A 19,593-nucleotide genomic window follows, 5' to 3' on the forward strand; every position below is an offset into this window, starting at 1 on the left:
TGACCACCTTTTGCCTTTAAAACAGCATAAATTCTTCTAGGTACACTTGCACACAGACAGGGATTAACCAATCATACCAAACAGGAGATCATGATCATCATTTAGATTTTTTTTTTTTTTTTTTTTTACTTTTTATTAGAAACATCTCTTTTCAGTATTTCCAAGTTATTTTAATATTAGATTAAACTGTGCGCAATTAATTATGTTACAAAAACATCTAATAATAAATTATGCACAGGCCACTGTAGGGGTTAATGCACACAAGTGTTGTTTGCCTCTATCAATAATCCTTTAAAGGCATTTTCCCAATTAGTTAAAAACTTTACCAAAATTTCTGTTACAGCTCCCTAGTACCTGTCTTAAGCTTTTAGAACTAGCAGTAGAGGCCTTCACCTATAGCAGCCGCCTTTCCTGTAGAGTTTTATGCACTCACAGGATGCCACCAAGACTTAACATAGTAAAAGCTTATGTGGAGGAACTGGAAACACGGAGATAGGAGACAGGTAGTCAGGCAGCTCGGTATTCAGAAATCCAGGGACAGGCCAGAGGTTGTGGGTCAGTAGTGAGCAGGGAGCATCACAAAACAGGACAAAGGTCAGGGCTGGCTGCAAGCAAGGATAATCCAAAAATCAGAGGCAAAGGGTCAAGAGCAATTGGCGAGCAAGCAGAGTCCAGGAAACAAGCCAGGAGTCAATCAGAAGTTCAGCAGATAATCCACAGATACACAGAGCATGCCAGCAAATGCACAGCACTAACACTATAACCTGCAGGGACACTAATATCTCCCTGCCTTACATACTGAAGATGGCTAATCAGCAGGATAGACCAGACACTCCTCCTATCGCCCCAGGCGGCTGATAATTAATTAGTAAAATCTGCGCACCCCAGCTGAACAAATTGCTGGAAAACCGAGGCAGAGGAAACGGCATCCCAGTTGCCCTGGTAACAGCCAGAAGTGACATCCTGGCTGCCAGGGCACGCCCCAAGATCCGATTTTACCCGAGCAGTTGATGTTAGCACATTTCCTCCTTTACCAATAATAGTATATTTGTGGAAACCCCATCATTCACTGTATTTAGGTTCCAGCACTTGCATATAGTTGTGACCTCTGCCAGTCTTGTTAGCCTTAGGTCCCCTGTACCAGCTCTAAACCTGCTACGGAGATATCTGAGTAGAAAGTAGCTGTCAGGCAGAAGTCCATACTATATTTTTAAACTCCAGGACCCTGCTAAATAACGCGAATGGTGGAGGGCCCAGTGAAATGACCCAATAAAGCACTATGGTTGGGAAGGGAGGAGATTTAGTAAATGTCTTGATTAAAATCTATTAATAGCTATTAATGATTCAGTGTAATAACCCTCATTGTACACGGATGGCAGGCTGAGCTGTTTTGGTCTGTTATATATACGTCAGAAACAGATAATAAAGTAGGTTACCTAATGGAAAACAGGCCAAAATCTCACATACCTGCATCCATGTAAAACTTGTTTTAATGTAGAGGATATTAAATATAATATGAGCCCTAACAGGAAAATAAGTGTTAAGCACAAGACTGGGATTATTTGTATTGGGTGGAATGAAATAATGTTGAAAGTTATGCTATTTTAAAGCTGTTAACATAGAACAAGACCAAACTAATTCCTAGCCATAGGGAAAGAAAAACACATGGAAAATACCAATGTCATTATATCATGTGACAGAGTATTTACTATTATTTAATAATAAAGGAAACATTTCAATTATATCCGTTGCACATTCTCAATCCTCATGTTGAATAAGAAATATTTATAAACCTAAACCTACAACTTTTTACTAAGTAATTTCTGCAGCGCACATGTCAGATAACCTCTGGGCATCTTCTATCGAAGCTTCAGAGCATAACGTAGATGAAACCTCTTGATTAAAAGGGAAACATTTATATAAAAGTGTCTCTAACCTGGGATTTGTCTTCTGGACCATAACCTTTCCATAGCACAAAAAAAATTAAAATTTCCTGAGAAATCTTGGAAGATCAGAATGTATTTCACATAAAACTGCTGTTGGCAGTAAATCAGAACTGAAGATTTCCTAGATACAAAAGCATTTACTACCACGAGGTTAAGAAGTGTGGCATGAAAGACAATGTGAATCATCAATACACTACTTAATGATGACTACTGATTAATATGCTCCAAAGCTTTTCATGGATCAATGAAGTGGGGAGCAATTTTAGAGAAAGTATCTTAGGTCTGATGTTTTTAGTTCAGAGCCCCACTTTATCTACTGACTATAAAAAAAAGGTGCTGGACGATAGTATCTGATTAGCATATGTTTTGTTTTCAACAGAGAAATTTTAAAGGGTATCATGTGTCCTTTCCAGACATCTTGGAGACACGGAAGGTGGCATCCAGCAGGAACTTCAAAATTAAAGGACACCAGCAGTGAAAGTTTAAAATAGGTACCCAGGGGAGTAAATCTGCCTTCCATTAAAATGGGGGATGGTAACGGGGCCTGCGCACTATTACATTAAATACGGTTATTTTAACCCGGATTTCTGCTCGTGGCTCCCTGAGCCATGAGAAAAAATCAGCGTTGAAATTACCGTACTAAAGGTAATAATGCACATTATTACCATAGAAACGGTAATAGTGCGTGGGCCGCTTTACTCACGAGAGTAAAGCGGTCAATTGAATCTGCCCCATAATGTCTCATTTTTAATAATGTGAAGAGGCAGACAGTGCACATGTAAAACTGTTTGTCAGAGGTATTACAAGGAGAGATACAGATATATGGGCTCAGAGAGGAATGAAATTAGACATCTTAGAAAAGCAATCTAGGAAGAAGAGGACCAGTAGGACATTGGAAATTGATGAGGGCATAAATAGGACAATGTAAGAGAAAATGTATCACATCTTTCATTAAACTGGGCCACCAATAGATTCTGGTGGTCAATTACAGGGTCTTCTTAATGCTCGGATGACATGAAAACTTGCTGTTATGAGCCCTAGATAATAGCTTGGGATAGAAATGAGCAGCAACAAATGTGTTTTTTTTTCCAGGTGGAATTCTCAAAGTTTTAAATAGAAGCAACACCAGAACACAAGTTGTATGTAAAAAGTCTTGGTTCTTGTGGATCTTCGTAGGCCAATGGGTCAGATACTGAAAGAGAGCACCATTCTAACGTTTTTGGACCTGTAGCGAGAGGTGAGAATGAAGTAAAACTGAGAAAAGAAAACTGTCCATCTGGCCTAATGAGGATTTAAACACTCTGCAGACAAATGATACTGGAGATTTTTATGATATGGGAATATGGTAATCGATTGAAGTACCCCCCTCCTAAAGATGTCTTCATTTCTCCAAGGATAGTGTCACAGCCAAATATACTCCTATGGAATAACTATTTCCAACAACCAATAATTTTTTAGAAAAGATTCAACACAATTGATATTTGCCAGATTTAATGCACTGGGATAGAATTGTTCCTACTGTAACTAAGGAGCTGAGGGTCGGGGTCTCAAGCGCACAGTAATGGTCAGAAGAAGAAGCAGGGTCAGAAATGGAAGATGAAAGGAACAAGTCCTACTAGTACACAACAGCCAAAATAATTTGTTGCTCAGGTACAGCACTGTGCACTGAGTGAACTTATAAATAAAAGAACAGAGGCGATCGTACAAGCTGTATGGGAGAACATCAGGCTTCAGAAGTTGCAGGCAACTTTGGCAGTATAGTGGGGAGTGAACATAATAGTAAAATTACAAAGCCAAAATAATTCTTAAATAATAGGCAACATATCTAAGGTAGACCAAAACCCAACCAAATCTAGACGGGCTTTAAACTTGGGAGGGATGAAGTGAATCTGGTATAGAGGTATGCAATGGAGATAACAAGTTGGCAGACTTAGATCGTGAGCCATTGCCATCTTTGACGTATTCCTGCCATCAAAACCATTTCATTAAGGGTGAGGAATCTACAGTGGAATAGGGCTTTGCAAGCATTTCCATCTCAAAACTGAGCTAAACTGTAAAAATTATTTTACTGAGAGCAGGTAATGGGTATTTCCAAGAGCTGTCCTGGTCATAATGTGTTCCAAAACATATCTATCACTGCGCAGAATATCATGGGGGAGATGAATCATGAAGAAGAGACAATTCTGGAAAGGGGGTAAAATCTTCAATAAAGAGGTTTTGTATAACAGGACAAGACCAGAAAATATGAAGTAGATCACTTGTCATATAACAATGACGCCAGCAAATCTTAGAATGGGAAAGGCCACATTGTATGTAAATATATCGGGGTGAGATACAACCTGTTGATTAGCTTTACAAGCATTTTCCAAATGGTTGTTCCCATTCATCAAAGGAGAATTCTCTTCGGATTTCCATTTCTCATTTCAAACGAACCTGTGACTTCTGCGGGTCATCCACTGATTTTATATATTTATACCAAAATGTTATACTCTCTTTACTGTCACCCTTTGTTAATTTTAGATAAAGAAGTGGGGGGAGGCAGGGAAGATGTTTATGATATAGAGATGAAAACTAGTGTCGAAGTTGAAGGTATTTATAAAAATCGTGCTGGGATAGATGAAAATGCTCCCGGATTTGGGAAAAAGAAAGAAGACCCTCAGAATCAAATAGATTGTACAAAGTCATGATGCTCTTAGCCAACCAGGAGAATAGATTAAGGTCAGGTACTAGCTTAGTCATAGCGTGTAAGGATACATTTCTGGCAGGAAACGTTATATCTGCATCTTTAGTACCGAGTCTATCCCAAACCACCAATGAATCATTCGTCAGAACAGGAAAGTTGTTTGTGAGAGATCTCCACTCATTAGGTACCCACAACAGATCAGCCATGAGGAAACCAGGGTTAAGCGCCCTTTTGAGGTTTACCCTCGGTTTCTGGTGAGGCAGGAGAGACCAATCGCTCAGTTGTGAAAGCAGGCATACCTCTTGATATTTGGGAAGCTTGGGTAGGGTCAAGGCTGCTTAAGTTTTTATCGAGGGTCATGCGCTTGAGGACCTTTCGCTGGGCTTTATTTTTCCAAATATAGTAGATCATAATGGACGAAAGTTTGGCTTGAAGCTTGTGAGGAAGAAGGAAGGAAAGCATGTAGAAAAGATAGATCATTTTTGATTATCTTGAAAGCAGCTACTCTGCCCAACCAGTAGACTTTGTAGCACATCCAAGATTTGGTAAGATAGGTGTGGTGCCATAAAAGCAAGGAAAAATTAACGTCTAAAATGCGTTGAGGGTGCAAGCCATAAGGATCTTTTGCAATTCACGTCTTGTCAGGGCCAGTTCATTTTTAAGGGGTGTAGAGAGACATTTTTTATTCTGGGTCTTCAAGACTGGAAGTTTGGCTTCTCGTTCGTTTTGGAGTTGCAAATGTGCCTGGATGGCTACTTTATCTACTTAAAAGAGCACCAATAGTTAAAAATAAAATATCACCCGGGTGATTAGTCTGTGTGAATAAAAGTAGGGCTTCCTTGAGGGCCGTTTTGGCTTCTAATGAGGTTAACAGATAAGCAGGTAGGTGCCAAGGTCTAGGAAAATTACGAGGAAGTGTTGGCTTCCAGGTCCACAACAATGGAGCATGATCCTACCACGTCATGGGGAGGATTCAAATTTTGAAAGTATTTTGCAGAGTCCATTTATCAGACAGGATCAGATCAATACATGAGTACGAGTTATGAACGGAGGAGAAATATGTATAATTTCTCTCCTCCCAAGCAGTGACCCTCCAAATGTCATATAGACCATACTCGGCCATAAGTTTCCCGAAAGCTATCGAGGGACAAGTTAACTCTGTCCTTACATTGGGTGTTGATTAGAGGATCTGTGAAATTTAGGATCGGCAACAATATTAAAATCACCCAAAAATATCAAGCTACCCTGTTTATGTTTATCAATGACCTCAAATGTTTCCATCAAGAATGGGATCTGTCTAGAATTAGGGGCATAAATGGAGGCAACAGTAATCAATTTCTTTCAACAGTGCCTATAACAATCAGGTATCTACCATTTTTATTTTCAATTTTGGATGAGAGTGTAAAATGTGAGCAAACAATGTGCGCAAACTATACAATGTACAATGTGAGCAAACTAATAGAGCTGTATAACATGTAGGATATGGTTATCTTTAAGGATAGGAGGGCTTTGGCAGAAAAATGCATCTCCTGAAGAGCTACAATATTGAATTTTTTGTTTGAAAAAATAACTAGGTCCAACTTATTATTAGGTGGGGGATAGCCACCACCCAAGTATCTAAAAGAACTATCTGAACCTAAATCAACCTATCACAACCGATGCTTGTCAATGTGACTGAATATATCAACCAAATAATGAAATGTAAACCTCACTTCCTAACAGCAAGATAACACAACAGTTGTAAATATTACTAACATTAAATTATAGAACTTCTGCATGTAGCATTGACGGAAGCAAGAGGGTAGAAGAATAAGGTGTTATGACACATCAAAATATGCAAGTAAACAAGACAAGAAGAGAAAAATAAACCAAAAACCTTGAAACATAGTATATACATAAAATAAACATTAACAACTCAGTAACAGACATAGTATGAAATGAGTAGATAAAATGTCCTATAACTGAGTTACACACAAAAACTAATAACTATAAATAGAACAAAGAAAATGTTATGCTCGTGGTGTGTCAAGTGACAGTGTTCTAATGTTGCAGAGATCAGGGGAACCGAAGCAACTAAAGTTGGTCTACCCAAAATAAAAGAGTCACAATAGATAAGTAAATCCAGTCCATCTGGAGGAAAAATTGAGAACCATAAGAGAATTAAATCCACCAATAAATCAACATTTACCTTGTCTAGACCATTCACACCATACAAGGGCCCAAGGTTTGGAATCAGATGACTGGGTGAGCATGTTTCAGTCCTTCAATAGCCTTCTTCTGTATTCTACCATGGAGATCACATGCATGAAATTGTTTTTTCTTTTAAGAGCTTAAAACTGCACCAATATAAAAATTCATTATCCCTAAGGCCGTTTGTGACATATTGGGTATGATCGGTGTTTGGCAACGGTAGCCGTAGAGAAATTTTAGAAAAGTTGGAGGTCTTAATGATTCTCCAAATTTTCAGCTGCCCTAGCTGCTCGTTTTTTTATGTGAAAGAAGTGTATTCTCAGAGGCGTGTCCCTGGGAGCACTGTAGGTTGTATAGATTGAATGAAAAACTTAAGCCTGGCAACATGGTCAGAGTGGATTGGATGCACCACAGCAACATATGAAAACCATCACTATGGTAATACATGGATGAATGCCCTTTGTAGGTCTTAACAATTAATGATCTCTGGAGACGTCGGAGGAAGGTGATTGTGATTTTGTCTAGTTTGTTTGTCCCTGTTTTATGTTTGTACTGTTTTCCCTACTGTACGGCGCAGAGTACTGTGGCACCTTATAAATCTACAATAATAATAATAAAGAGCCTAGCATCTGTCCCAATGCAGGGGTGCACCGATGTATAAGCACTCCCGTGTGCAGCAAGGACAAGACGGAGACCAGCCTCAGGGAGGCATGATCTGGGTTCTGAACACTCCTCTCCGCAAACGTCCAAGTCCCACCAACAGCAAACAGCGCCTGATGGTTTCCTCTGCAAGGATCGAGGAGATGCAACAGGGTCCTAAGGTGGTAAGTGGCAGACAGGTAACGGAGGCTGTTCTCCAGACTGGGGTGGCACCAGATGTTCACTGGAAGCGACAGGTTCACTCTCCTGACGTCCAAGCAGTATATATAGGGTAATCCACCATACTACAGGGAAGTACACTCTCCAGGGGTATAAGTTGTAGGCCGTAGCAGTGGGAGGAGAGGTGTTGGCCAAGGACTGCGTTGGTAGGTTCTAGGCCAAGCAACATATACTTGATAAACACACTGCTACTATCCCCAAAGGTGGCACAAAGGGCACTGTAGGGCAGTGGAATATTGTACTTCAAGCAGAAACAGTTAAATTATAATAACCTTTTACCTCACTCACTGTACAAAGATAATTAACACAAAAATATATAGTGTCTGGAGTGTGTACATCTTTCCTCATACTTTTGTGTCATTGGTCATTTATGAAACATTAAATGTTATGATTAAACAACAACATCTTGCAATTTTAAAGAAACAAAGTGAGGTTTAAATTATATGGTTTATAATTTAGAAATGCTATTTCTAACAAAGAGCCCCACTGCAAGGGTATTATTATTAATAAGTAACAGCAATACCAAAAATTGAGAATATAGTCTTTGTTTAAATTGTAAGTTTCAATCATTTATGTATTTAGAAAGTAATTTATGTTCTCCTGATATCAAAATTTGAACATAAAATATAGGATATACTCTCTACTATGGTTTGAATGGATGGCATTTAAGGAAACAACATTGAACACCCAATGGAATAAATAAAGTCCAAGTCCTACTCCCCTAATTTCCCACCTCTTCCATCCCATTCGTCCCCCTTCTCCTATCCCCTATCCAAAAAGGTGGTTAGGCAACTACACATCTTTTGATAAGTTTATTTACATGGATTACAGCTCCGTTCATGAAACCTGATGTTAAATGTCTCAATGCAACCTAATGAACCATCCTACATGCGCTGTTTAATATCTATATGTTGTTCATTAGTTGACGGATATATAAATAACACTCAATTGTATTTATACTGCTGTTCGCATATGTATACGCCGTACCATTTTCAATAAAAATAGAACTTTAAAAAAAAAATCTGAACATATTTTTCAAGGGTTTGTGAGAGAATATTTTTTGGTGCAACAGAGAGGTGCCAGCCGCTAAAAAGTTAAAGAATCACTGATCTACTGGAATACCATCACAGTTCAGCTGCTGGACCAGAGAATTCAACTGATATTGCCGTTGCCATCTCTGTACATCCTTTGGCGATCTCTAGGGTGTCCTTGGTGGCAGTAGCATCCACCACAACTTCTGTGAGCATGGGGAACAAGTGTTCTGGCTCTGTGTCCAGACATGAGTGTGATGCCAAAGAAAAATGCTGGGCACACAGCTGTTACAAACAGATAACTTTAAGATTACCCATGCATCAGAGAAGTGAAAGCCTTTCTCCAGAATATCAAGGAGGGTCAGTTAAGATAAACGGTGAAGTACAGTCATGGTTGACAACAGATAATTGTTTTTGAGAATTCATTTCACATCTTTCATGTCTCCACCTTTCACTGTCTCTCCTCTGCTTACCTATACCACACCATCTGCTTCACTATTGGTGGCTGGAAAATGCTTCTGTCTTAAGCTGGGTACACACTACACTGTTTTCATCCAATAATCGTCTCAAACAGCCGACATACGACCACTCGTTCAAAAGTCGGGTCAGTGTGTGCAGTGACACGATGGTCGAAAGTCTGCCCAAATGGACGATTATCGCCTCATTTAGTTGGTCGTACCGTTTAATATTTTCGGTCCAATCTCGTTTCCACTGTGCAGTGTGTATAAACTTCCGACCGATCCACAACAGTGAGTACGAAATTACAGTCATTGCTCACTACAACATGGCTGTAAAAAGTCGCTAAAGGGACGACCGCTCTTCCCTTTATTGTCCTAAACAAGGCTAGTGTGTATGCAGTCCATGGACCGAGCGATCAGATCATCGATCGCATGTAAAATCGCTCTGCATAAAAAGTTGGTCGAAATTTCTGTAGTGTGTACCCAGCTTTACAGTAGTGATACCTAATTTGATCAACAAAGATAAGCTGAAGATGAATGACAATTGCAGAGTAGACTTCCACCTTCAAAAATCCAGCTACATAGTTAGAAGTCTAACAATAATGAAAATATGTGAATTGTGACTCACAACACAGTAATCTGTCATATTCACCTGCTTTAATATTTAATATCCAAAATAACTATGGACTGTGGCTCCATGTACTTTGATAGGATCATGTGAATGGGCTCCATAGATATGCCATACAAGTGAGTGGATATTTTCCCTTGGGACAAAATGAGTAAGCATGGCTCATGTTCTGTATGCATAATATTGCAGTTTTAAAATTAGAATGAATGATTACCTTATTTGAGTTCAAATGCAAATGGGTGAGGTTCGCATGGGATGGCAGGTCCTTAATACTTCGAATTTTGTTATGGGATACGTTGAGAGAGATCAGTCGGCTACAGATTTTAAAAGACTCCATTTCTTTAATTGCATTGTAACTTAAGTCTAGAACAAGCAGATTAGGCAGCATAATGAGCCCAGGAACACTGCAACAAATAGAAAGCAGAGAATTGGTTATAACATTTTAGGATCTTTCTTACATACCTATGTAATATGCAATGAGCTCTGGCATTTATTCCATTAACTCTTGTTACAGAGGGCAGTCTCCAGACTGAGAATTAAAATTTTAATTTCTGGTTTTAGCAAAAATAATGTTTACTGTTAATAAATATGCAGATCTGATAGTCCGGGTGATCAGCTATACACACAACAGTCATGGCAGCTACCTGGCCCAAGGTGACAAGATGACAAAAAAATGACTGGATGTTCAAAGCTTAGGGGGTGAATCTAATGGGGGCCTGATAAAGAGTTCTGAAAAATACTGCACACAACCTGATGTTGTTCATCTGCTGAGCTTAATTTACAGGCATGTCATATAATAATCCAAACGTTTTAAGATATGATGCTTATTTTGTGGCTGAACATGCAGCAACACTGGGCCATTTTTTTAGGCCTACCTTCCTAGAAATGGTGTTTAAAGGCATAGTAGCAGGATCCTAAGAACTAAAGTTGTTGTCAATGGGTGATAAATGAATATGACAGAGCAAAGTACATCTTTAGTATATATATATTTATAACAAATTCTACATGGATCAATTTAATATGTAAGTTATTAACACTGGGCCTTTGAACTGGTGTTGGGGAAGGATATGGCTTTGGGGAACTATCACTGATAAAATAAAGCAGGGAAGTATAAATGCTATGCATGCTAATGACAGTGCAAAGTGATTCATTTACGACAATGCCGGCCTGTGCGTCATTTTTATTTTTATAGGTGCATTTACTCTCACTCTCCTCATTTATGACCTAAGTTACACATGAGAGTAAGAAGTAATCGGGGATATCTTTATTACATGATTTTTATTACATTTGTCTAGTGTGCCTAGAAATATTTCTAATATTCCACTATTATTTCTTCTACAAAATTAAAGACAGAACAGTTATCAATGATATTGCCAGTGTGCAGCTTTTTAAAGCAATATGTGTGTATTTAATGCCATCTTCATGTCTAAAGACCAACAGTAACAAACTAAAGTTTAGTCCCTATGTTCCCTCTACTATCTCCCAAACACAATGTCTCAGGAGGTAGGTTTAAGCAGTACAATAATACATATTAGTATTAATAGTAATCTATACTCACTGCATTTTATCCAAATCTCAGCCTCACCCATAATGCAACTACTGAACAAAAGTTACACCATTTCACACTAACTTTATATTTAACTTGATATAGTGTTATAAAACTTAGGTTGTAAAGCTTGCGGGCAGGGCCCTCCTACCTCTCTGTCTGTCTGTATTACCCAGTATTGTTTTATTATTGTATTTGTTCCCAGTTGTAAAACGCTATGGAATGTACTGGGGCTGTATAAGTAAATGATGATGATGATGATGATGATGTGCGTAATTATATGTTTCTTTAATTGCTTTTATGTTGCACACATTCCACCTCTTCAGGACCTATGTGCATGCCATTTTTAACATTTATGCACACAGCAGGCTGATGTGACATTTTTAATCCAATTAATTTCCTTGGTGTAGTACTCAATATGAATTGTCACACTCAGTAAACCACATCATACAAACTTCCTCTGTTAAGGACCACAACTTCTGCCATCTTGAGAACTATAGGCACTAGCTTCAATGTAAATGAAACATATGTTTAATCATAAACTTATGCAGGATACATATGAACAATATTATGGTGGTAAAAAACAACTCTCCAGATTACATAATGGGTCATGAAATACTAAATGTATAGCAAAGCATAACTGTACAGCTATAACTGGTTCATAGCTCCCTATTGCTCTAGGCAACAAAGTACTTGTAATGCTGTATATCTTACATGCATTCTGTGGCTTGTACACGTGTGGTCTGTTTCCAATTAATACTGTTGAACAGACATAGTGCACTTTGGTATGATCATTTCACTTGTACAACATTCTGAGTCTCATTTACTGTTGAACGTACATTAGGTTTTGTAGCATAAATATAGTCTATACTGCGCATGTATTCCAAAATGCGTCTGTATCTAGATTTGTGGATAACTTCTACTTGAAGCCCTTATGCTTGGAGAGGTGGGACAGGGTGGGCAAGTTTAAGTTTAGTACAATATCAGCATGCACACATAAGTATAGCATTTCCCCTGGACATGTGGCACAATAATATTTGGACACACCCACAGTTGCTATTCGTAGGAGTTACTCTTTTGTGGGTCCTGGAGACCTGGTTTAAAGATATTTGAAGGTCACAATACCGGCAGCACTAATTAGCTGCTTCTGATTTGCTGCTTACGTTGATAGTAATTTATTCATTAATGTTGTAGTTATATTAAATCAAATTGCGGTCATCTATTCAGATTACGTATTTATCATATTCATTTGGACTACAGCTGGAAAGAAGATTCCCAGCTGGAAAGAAGATTCCCATAGATTCATAGAGCCATAAATGAAGGTTTGTATTACATTATGTTTTATAAGAACTTTCACATTTATTAATGACACTATGATAGAAAAAGAGACAGTCAGGCTTCTAATATCTAGGACTAGAAATAGATCATGCAGTGATCGCTAGAACAGGAGTGTGGTCCACTCACATCACACACTGGATAAGGTTAATATATTATACATATATTATCCTCCTCTAGTTTTTCACTTTCCCACTGAGACATGACTTGCAGCTATCTTGTTGTCCATATGGTACTTTCCCAGTATTGAAAACAGTCTGGAAGCGTAACCAGTTTAAGCATTAACAAAACATTCAATACTATCAGCCTTGTAAACAAGAAACACATGTGCTTTCTCTGGCTTCTTAACAGAAATGATATATGGAAGTTCTCACCTAGTCAGGACATTAAAGGATGCATTGAATTCCAGAAGGTTCTCAAACTGCTGAAAAGTGTCAGCCTGCAATTCCATCAGTTCATTGAGAGATAAATCCAGCTTAAGGATTCTACAGAACACAAAAACTTTAGATAAAAAATAAGAGAACTACAAATCCATATATGTGTATATCCACATGGAGCTGTAAACGCTATTTATCACAATAAAAGGCATTTTTCATCATCATCAACTAATGGAATTTCTATGGCAGAATATTGTCATTCTAAGGTTTTGTAATGGTGTCTGTTATTTTACCAGTTACATATGGAGGGATTCATGGATGGATTAGTTTTTGTTCACAGGTATTAAAAGTGATTTCAATCAGCACATGAGACAGGGTCACAAGCAATATTGTACAATAGGTCACTGTCTGTGTATTATATTATTATTAGCAGATAAACAAAGTCACACACAAGTTGTTTTTCACTTTGTAGAAAACAGTTACAATAAAACATAAATTAATCCTGCTTGTCTGAACTAAACAAATGAAATCCTCTGTATACCGATGCCCCCTAAAGCAACTCTTAACATATCTGTTACCGCCTGTTAGTCACAGAGCCAGTTTGGTTGGTTGTTTGACTTTAGCCACAGATCTCAGTTCCTACAGCTCTTCTAATATGCAAAATACAGCTGCAGACTCTTACTTTGGCCATTAGCACAAAATCAGAAGCGTAACCTATGGATTAGGGAACCCACTTCACTTTCCCCAATAAAGCTAAACCTTCTTTCCAGCTTTTTTGAAGGAGCTATAAAAGAGGATTTATATACTTACGTTAAATCCGTTTCTCTGATTCCGTCTGGGGGACACTGCTTACCATGGGTTGTGGAGGGGAGCACGGGAGTTGGCACCTAGCTAGTTAATCTTTAGCACTGCTGACAGACCCCTCCCCTCTACAATCCCCCCGCCTCTTCCTCCTCAGTTAATTCCAAAAGCCCCAAGGAGAAAGGTCAATCAACAAAGAGCATACAGAGGAAAGGCAGAAGGGAGGGATCGCAGTGTCCCCCAGACGGAATCAGAGAAACGCATTTACCGTAAGTATATAAATCCTCTTTTCTCTTTCATCCAGTCTGGGGGACACTGCTTACCATGGGGACGTACTAAAGCAGCCCCCTAAGGGTGGGGCTGCTCTGAAAGCCCCGCTCGTCGAAATTTGCATCCGCGGATGTGAATACATTAAATTGATAGAATTTGGTAAATGTGTGGACAGAAGACCAGGTGGCTCCCCTGCAAAGTTGGTCAGCAGAAGCCCCATTTCTTGCTGCCCATGACGCCCCTACCGATCTGGTGGAATGGGCCGTAAGTCTCTCCGGCACAGGAAGGTTAGCTCTTATGTAAGCCTGCTTAATAGTTGCCGTAATCCATCTTGCAATGGACTGTTTAGAGGCTGGCCAGCCTCTTTTGTTAGAATCATAGAGAACAAACAGGGAATCTGTTTGTCTAATTTGAGATGTTCTTTTGACAAAAATACGGAGAGCCCTAACCACATCTAACTTTTCCATAGACTGCAGATCAGACTGAGAAGTAGATGAAAAAACCGGAACTACAATTTCCTGGTTCAAATGGAAGGAGGACACCACTTTTGGAACAAAAGAGGGCAGTGTTCTCAAAACCGCTCTGTCCTCGTGAAAAACCAAATATGGTTCCCGGCAAGACAGAGCTCCCAATTCCGACACCCTACGTGCCGATGCAATTGCCAAACATCTAAAATCTGCCTCAAGTAAAGGCTCAAAAGGAGGCCCTTTAGGCATGTGCAGTACCAAGTTAAGATCCCATGGTGCTGTAGGCGGAACATAGGGAGGTTGAATATGTAAGACTCCCTGAAGAAAAGTCTTGATATCTGGCAAATCCGCTAATTTCAGGTGCAAAAAGACTGAAAGTGCCGATACCTGAACTTCTAGGGAACCTAAACGAAGCCCTGCTTCCAGCCCATCCTGAAGAAAAGCCAATAAGCGAGGGAGACGAAAGGAAGACGTGTGACATGTCCTATTTTCGCACCATCTGATATAGGCTCACCAAATCCAGTGGTAGATGCAAGCTGAAACTGGCTTTCAAGCTCGCATCATAGTGTTCACTACACTGGAGGAAAAACCCCTAGCCCTCCAAAGGCTGGCTTCAACAGCCATGCCGTTAAACTGAGCTGAGGTAAATTCTGGTGACGGAAGAGACCTTGAAGAAGAAGGTCGTCTCGTGACGGAAGACGAAATCCTTGTCCTACCGTTATTGAGATTATGTCCGCGTACCACACTCGGCGTGGCCATGAGGGAGCTATTAGAATTACCGGCAGACCGCCTTGCCTTACTCGTCGAGCACACGAGGAAGCATGGGAATTGGAGGAAACAGGTATCCCAACCTGAATTTCCATGACATCGTCATTACGTCCACTGCCTCCGCTAAGGGGTCTCTTGCGCAAAACCTGGGAACTTTTTTGTTGTGTCTGGAGGCCATAAGATCTATATCCGGAAGACCCCATCTCTGGACTAGAAACTGAAAAACTTCCGGATGGAGTGACCACTCCCCCGGCATCATTTGGTTTCGACTTAGGTAGTCGGCCTCCCAATTCTTTATTCCCGGAATGAATACTGCCGAGATTGCTGGAACATACTGTTCTGCCCAAACAAAATCTGAGCTGCAATTTTCATTGCGGCTGCACTCCTGGTTCCTTCCTGCCTGTTGACATATGCCACAGCCGTGGCATTGTCGGACTGAACTCTGACAGGGTGGCCCCGAAGGAGGGTCTGTGCCCCCCGAAGGGCTAAAAGAATTGCCTTCAACTCCAACACGTTTATTGATAAGGCTAATTCCTGAACAGATCAAAGTCCCTGGTGCCGGAGGTGCAGGATTACCGCTCCCCAACCTCTCAGGCTGGTGTCTGTTGTGGCTATGATCCATGACCATGGAGCAAAAGACCTGCCCACCGACATGTGATCTTGATTCAGCCACCACTGGAGCGATTCTCTCGCCCCCGGAGACAGCAAGATCCTCTGGAGATCCAAGCGTAGGTGGGATCCTGATCATTTCTGTAACAGATCCCACTGGAAGCATCGGGAATGAGCCCGACCGAAGGGGATCGTTTTGAAGGAGGCCACCATCTTCCCAAGCAGCCGCATGCACAAATGAATTGAGGGCTTGGAAGAGGACAAGACCTGAGTTGTTGTAGCCCGGATTGAACTGATCTTCTCCGTAGGCAGGAACACCTTCTGCCGACTGGTATCCATGATAAGCCCCAGGAAGACCCTTCGTTGACACGGAACCTTATGGGATTTCTTTAAGTTTATCAACCACAAATGGCTCTCAAGGACCGCTATGGTGAGTGATAAGTGTTGAAGTAAGCAAATCTCTGAGGAGGATTTGATGAGTAGATCGTCTAAATAAGGGACGACCTGAACTCCCTGTAGGTGAAGACACGCTGCCATCACCGACATGATCTTCGTGAAGACCCTTGGAGCTGTGGAGAGGCCGAAAGGAAGAGCCCGGAACTGATAGTGGGAGTTCCCTACTGTGAACCTCAGGAGGGACTGATGATTGCTCCAAATAGGAATGTGGAGGTATGCATCTTTTAGGTCTATGGATGCCATAAACTGATCCTTCTCTAGGCCGTTTATCACCGACCTTAGGGACTCCATTCGAAATTTGTCCCCTCGTAAATGCATATTGAGGCTCTTTAGGTTTAAAATGGGTCGAAATGACCCGTCCGGCTTCTTGACCAGAAAAAGATTTGAATAAAATCCCTTCCTTTTCTGGTTGTCTGGGACCCTGCAAATGACTTTTTGCGAAAGAAGAGAGGTGACACAGGCCTGCATTGCCTGTCTTCTTTGGGGATCTCGGGGTAGCGAGGTTACAAAGAAGCGCTGCGGTATTGATCCCATCAGATCTATCATGTACCCTCTTGAAATAATGCCCCGAATCCAAGGGTCTTGGGATGACGCTGCCCACTGTTCCTAAAAAAGAGACAGACGTCCCCCCACCAGCGCCACCTCTTGGGGAATAGAGTGGCAGTCAAGACGCAGGCTTCTCCTGAGTCTTGGAGGCCTGGCGCCTAGCTGCAAACGAGGACCTGCCTCTGACAGACGAGCCTCGAGAATTCGGTTGTCTCCCCTTAAACGACTGCCCTCTGGGCAAGGATGTACCCCGAAAGGACTGACGAAAGGAGCTAAACCGTTGGGTCCGGCTTCTACCGGAGAAAACCGGCAAAGAGGTGCTCTTGCCCCCCGTTGCCTGGGAAATCATGTTATCTAATTGCGGGCCAAACAGACCTGCTGCCGAAAACGGAATGGATTCCATAGATTTCTTTGACTCAGAATCCCCTTCCCAGGATTTCAGCCATAATGTTCTTCTTGCTGAAACAGACGCAGCCTGAATAGAGGAGGACACCGAAGCTGAGCTCTGAGCCGCCTCATAAATATACCCTGACGTCTCCCTGGAACTTAGGATACATATGAAAGGATTTGAAGAAAAAAAAAATACCTTCAACAGATATATATAAAACTCCATTAGCAGTTCCTTCAGAGTTTGCTCACATGTACAAAAAGAAACACAGGTGAGGTTCAGTCCATTTCTCAATGTTATGACTGGAATCTCTGCCAATTTGTCCTCGCACCTCTATATAAAAATGAGTGGTAATTGCCGGCAATGTGCACGCGTCACTTCGCTGGTGCTTGAATCTCCCAATGTATAATGATATATACATATATATATATATACATATACATACATACATACACACACACATATACATATATATATATATATATATATACATATACATACACACACACATATATACACCAAGTATACACAGAGAACACAGCTCAGAGTGTATAAAAACAACAGCACAGCACTATCCAAATAGTAATCAACAGTGCAATGGTTCACTGAGTTAGTAAACATTGAAGGAAATTTGAAGTAAAAATAATCTTACCTCTCTGGAAAGTCTGTAACTGGGAAAGGATCTCTGAAAGAAAGTATAATAGATAAGATCATTTGGTTGATTTGCTGATATGCTTTGTATTCCTATTTATGTAATATTATGTATGTAAGTTTGGATTATTTGTTGATAAAAACAATAATGTAAAGGGTTTCTGAACCAACAGACAACTGTCCAAATAATGTTAAGACTCCTGTATCTTACTCGGCTCAGTAAATACTGGAAGAATGTGGGATACTTGGGAAGATCTGTTACGACTAAAGGGTGGGTGACCACACATAACATTCAAGGTCTTAAAATATTTTAAATAGAGAATAGTTTGTTAAGATCTTTGACCTCTCCGGGAAGTGGAGAGCATCACAGTGACCAGATCTACTGTATTTTCATATAGTATCACATATTCATATCCATACTGTATCAATTTCACAGAGAAAAACTGATAATTTCTTAGCCTAACCAAGCAAATTATATAATTTTTTTTCTTGAGAAAAAGGCAGGTGGAGCAAATCATTGCACAATGAACAAAGGGAAGGTATTAGGCTCTTATTGGCCAAGTAACAAAGACACGTTCCTCTAAGGCTGGGTACACACTACAGAACATTTCTCCTGATGCAACATTGTTAATGATTTTACCAACAACTAAAAGTCCCGATCAGAATGCTGATTCATGTGTGCACACCATACACGTTTTACATGATTTACCTTCAGATCTGTGCTCTTCATCTGTCATACCCATCTGCTGAATAGACTGTGACTCTGTAAACTCTATGGAGATCTGACTACACTGCTGGACGTAAGTACATACACACTTCAGAATTTACCCAACATCGTTCCATCGTTTATAGAGATTTTTAATCCGGTTATAAAATCAAGTAAACAATACAATGTGCTTTGGTACAATAAAACATGATCGCGGAAAGGTACACACTAATGCAATATTGGACCTAACATTCGTTTATTGTGCGATTGGCATGATAATTGGGTGAAAAATCTGTAGTGTGTACCCAACTTTATAATAATACTAAAGCACCGACATTTGTATAGGTTTGCCACATCAAGTTATCTACAGTACTTATCTCTAACCAGTGAGATTACCCAAAGTGTTTTAGGAATTCTGAATTTATTAGATAATAGAGAAATACTAGGAACAAACCTCAACTTCTCCAGAAATATGTAATGTCTACCTCTAAAGCCTAAAAACACACAATGGAGACTATTAGCTTAGGAACATATTTGCAAAGTTCTCCTTTTATTATTTGTAGATGTCGAGTAGTAATAATGCCTAGTAACATGTTCATTAATAATCAAGTTTATTAAGGTGCCCAGTAGGTAATGCCTAGTAAGATTCCATTAACAGTTAGTCAGTAATGTGCCCACAAGTGTCATAGTCCAGTAAGGTCTTCATTACCAGAAGTGTACAGCAAGATGCCCTGTAGTGATTACATCCAGTAACATGGCCAAATGTAAATCTAACCAATATTCGCTCCCTCACAGCAACTGCCACTTACTCCTCCTCCTCTTTCTACTGAGGTATGCTGTAAAAGCCATCCTGGTGGT

At 40.1% G+C, this 19,593-nt stretch overlaps 1 protein-coding gene across 2 annotated transcripts in view; it reads right to left on the minus strand.

The window, feature by feature from the left end:
* LOC142149984 (uncharacterized) overlaps positions 1 to 19,593 on the minus strand; it is a 96,142-nt gene that overhangs the window by 49,240 nt on the left and 27,309 nt on the right. For both annotated transcript variants that reach the window (XM_075205259.1, XM_075205258.1), the window contains 3 exons: positions 18,031 to 18,063; positions 13,071 to 13,181; positions 10,030 to 10,219 (listed from right to left, as the gene is read on the minus strand). In XM_075205259.1, the coding sequence (XP_075061360.1) occupies positions 10,030 to 10,219; positions 13,071 to 13,181; positions 18,031 to 18,063 (334 nt within the window). The remainder of the gene's footprint in view (positions 1 to 10,029; positions 10,220 to 13,070; positions 13,182 to 18,030; positions 18,064 to 19,593) is intronic.

This window comes from Mixophyes fleayi, chromosome 4 (assembly GCF_038048845.1).
Source record: "Mixophyes fleayi isolate aMixFle1 chromosome 4, aMixFle1.hap1, whole genome shotgun sequence".
Lineage (NCBI taxonomy): Eukaryota > Metazoa > Chordata > Amphibia > Anura > Limnodynastidae > Mixophyes > Mixophyes fleayi.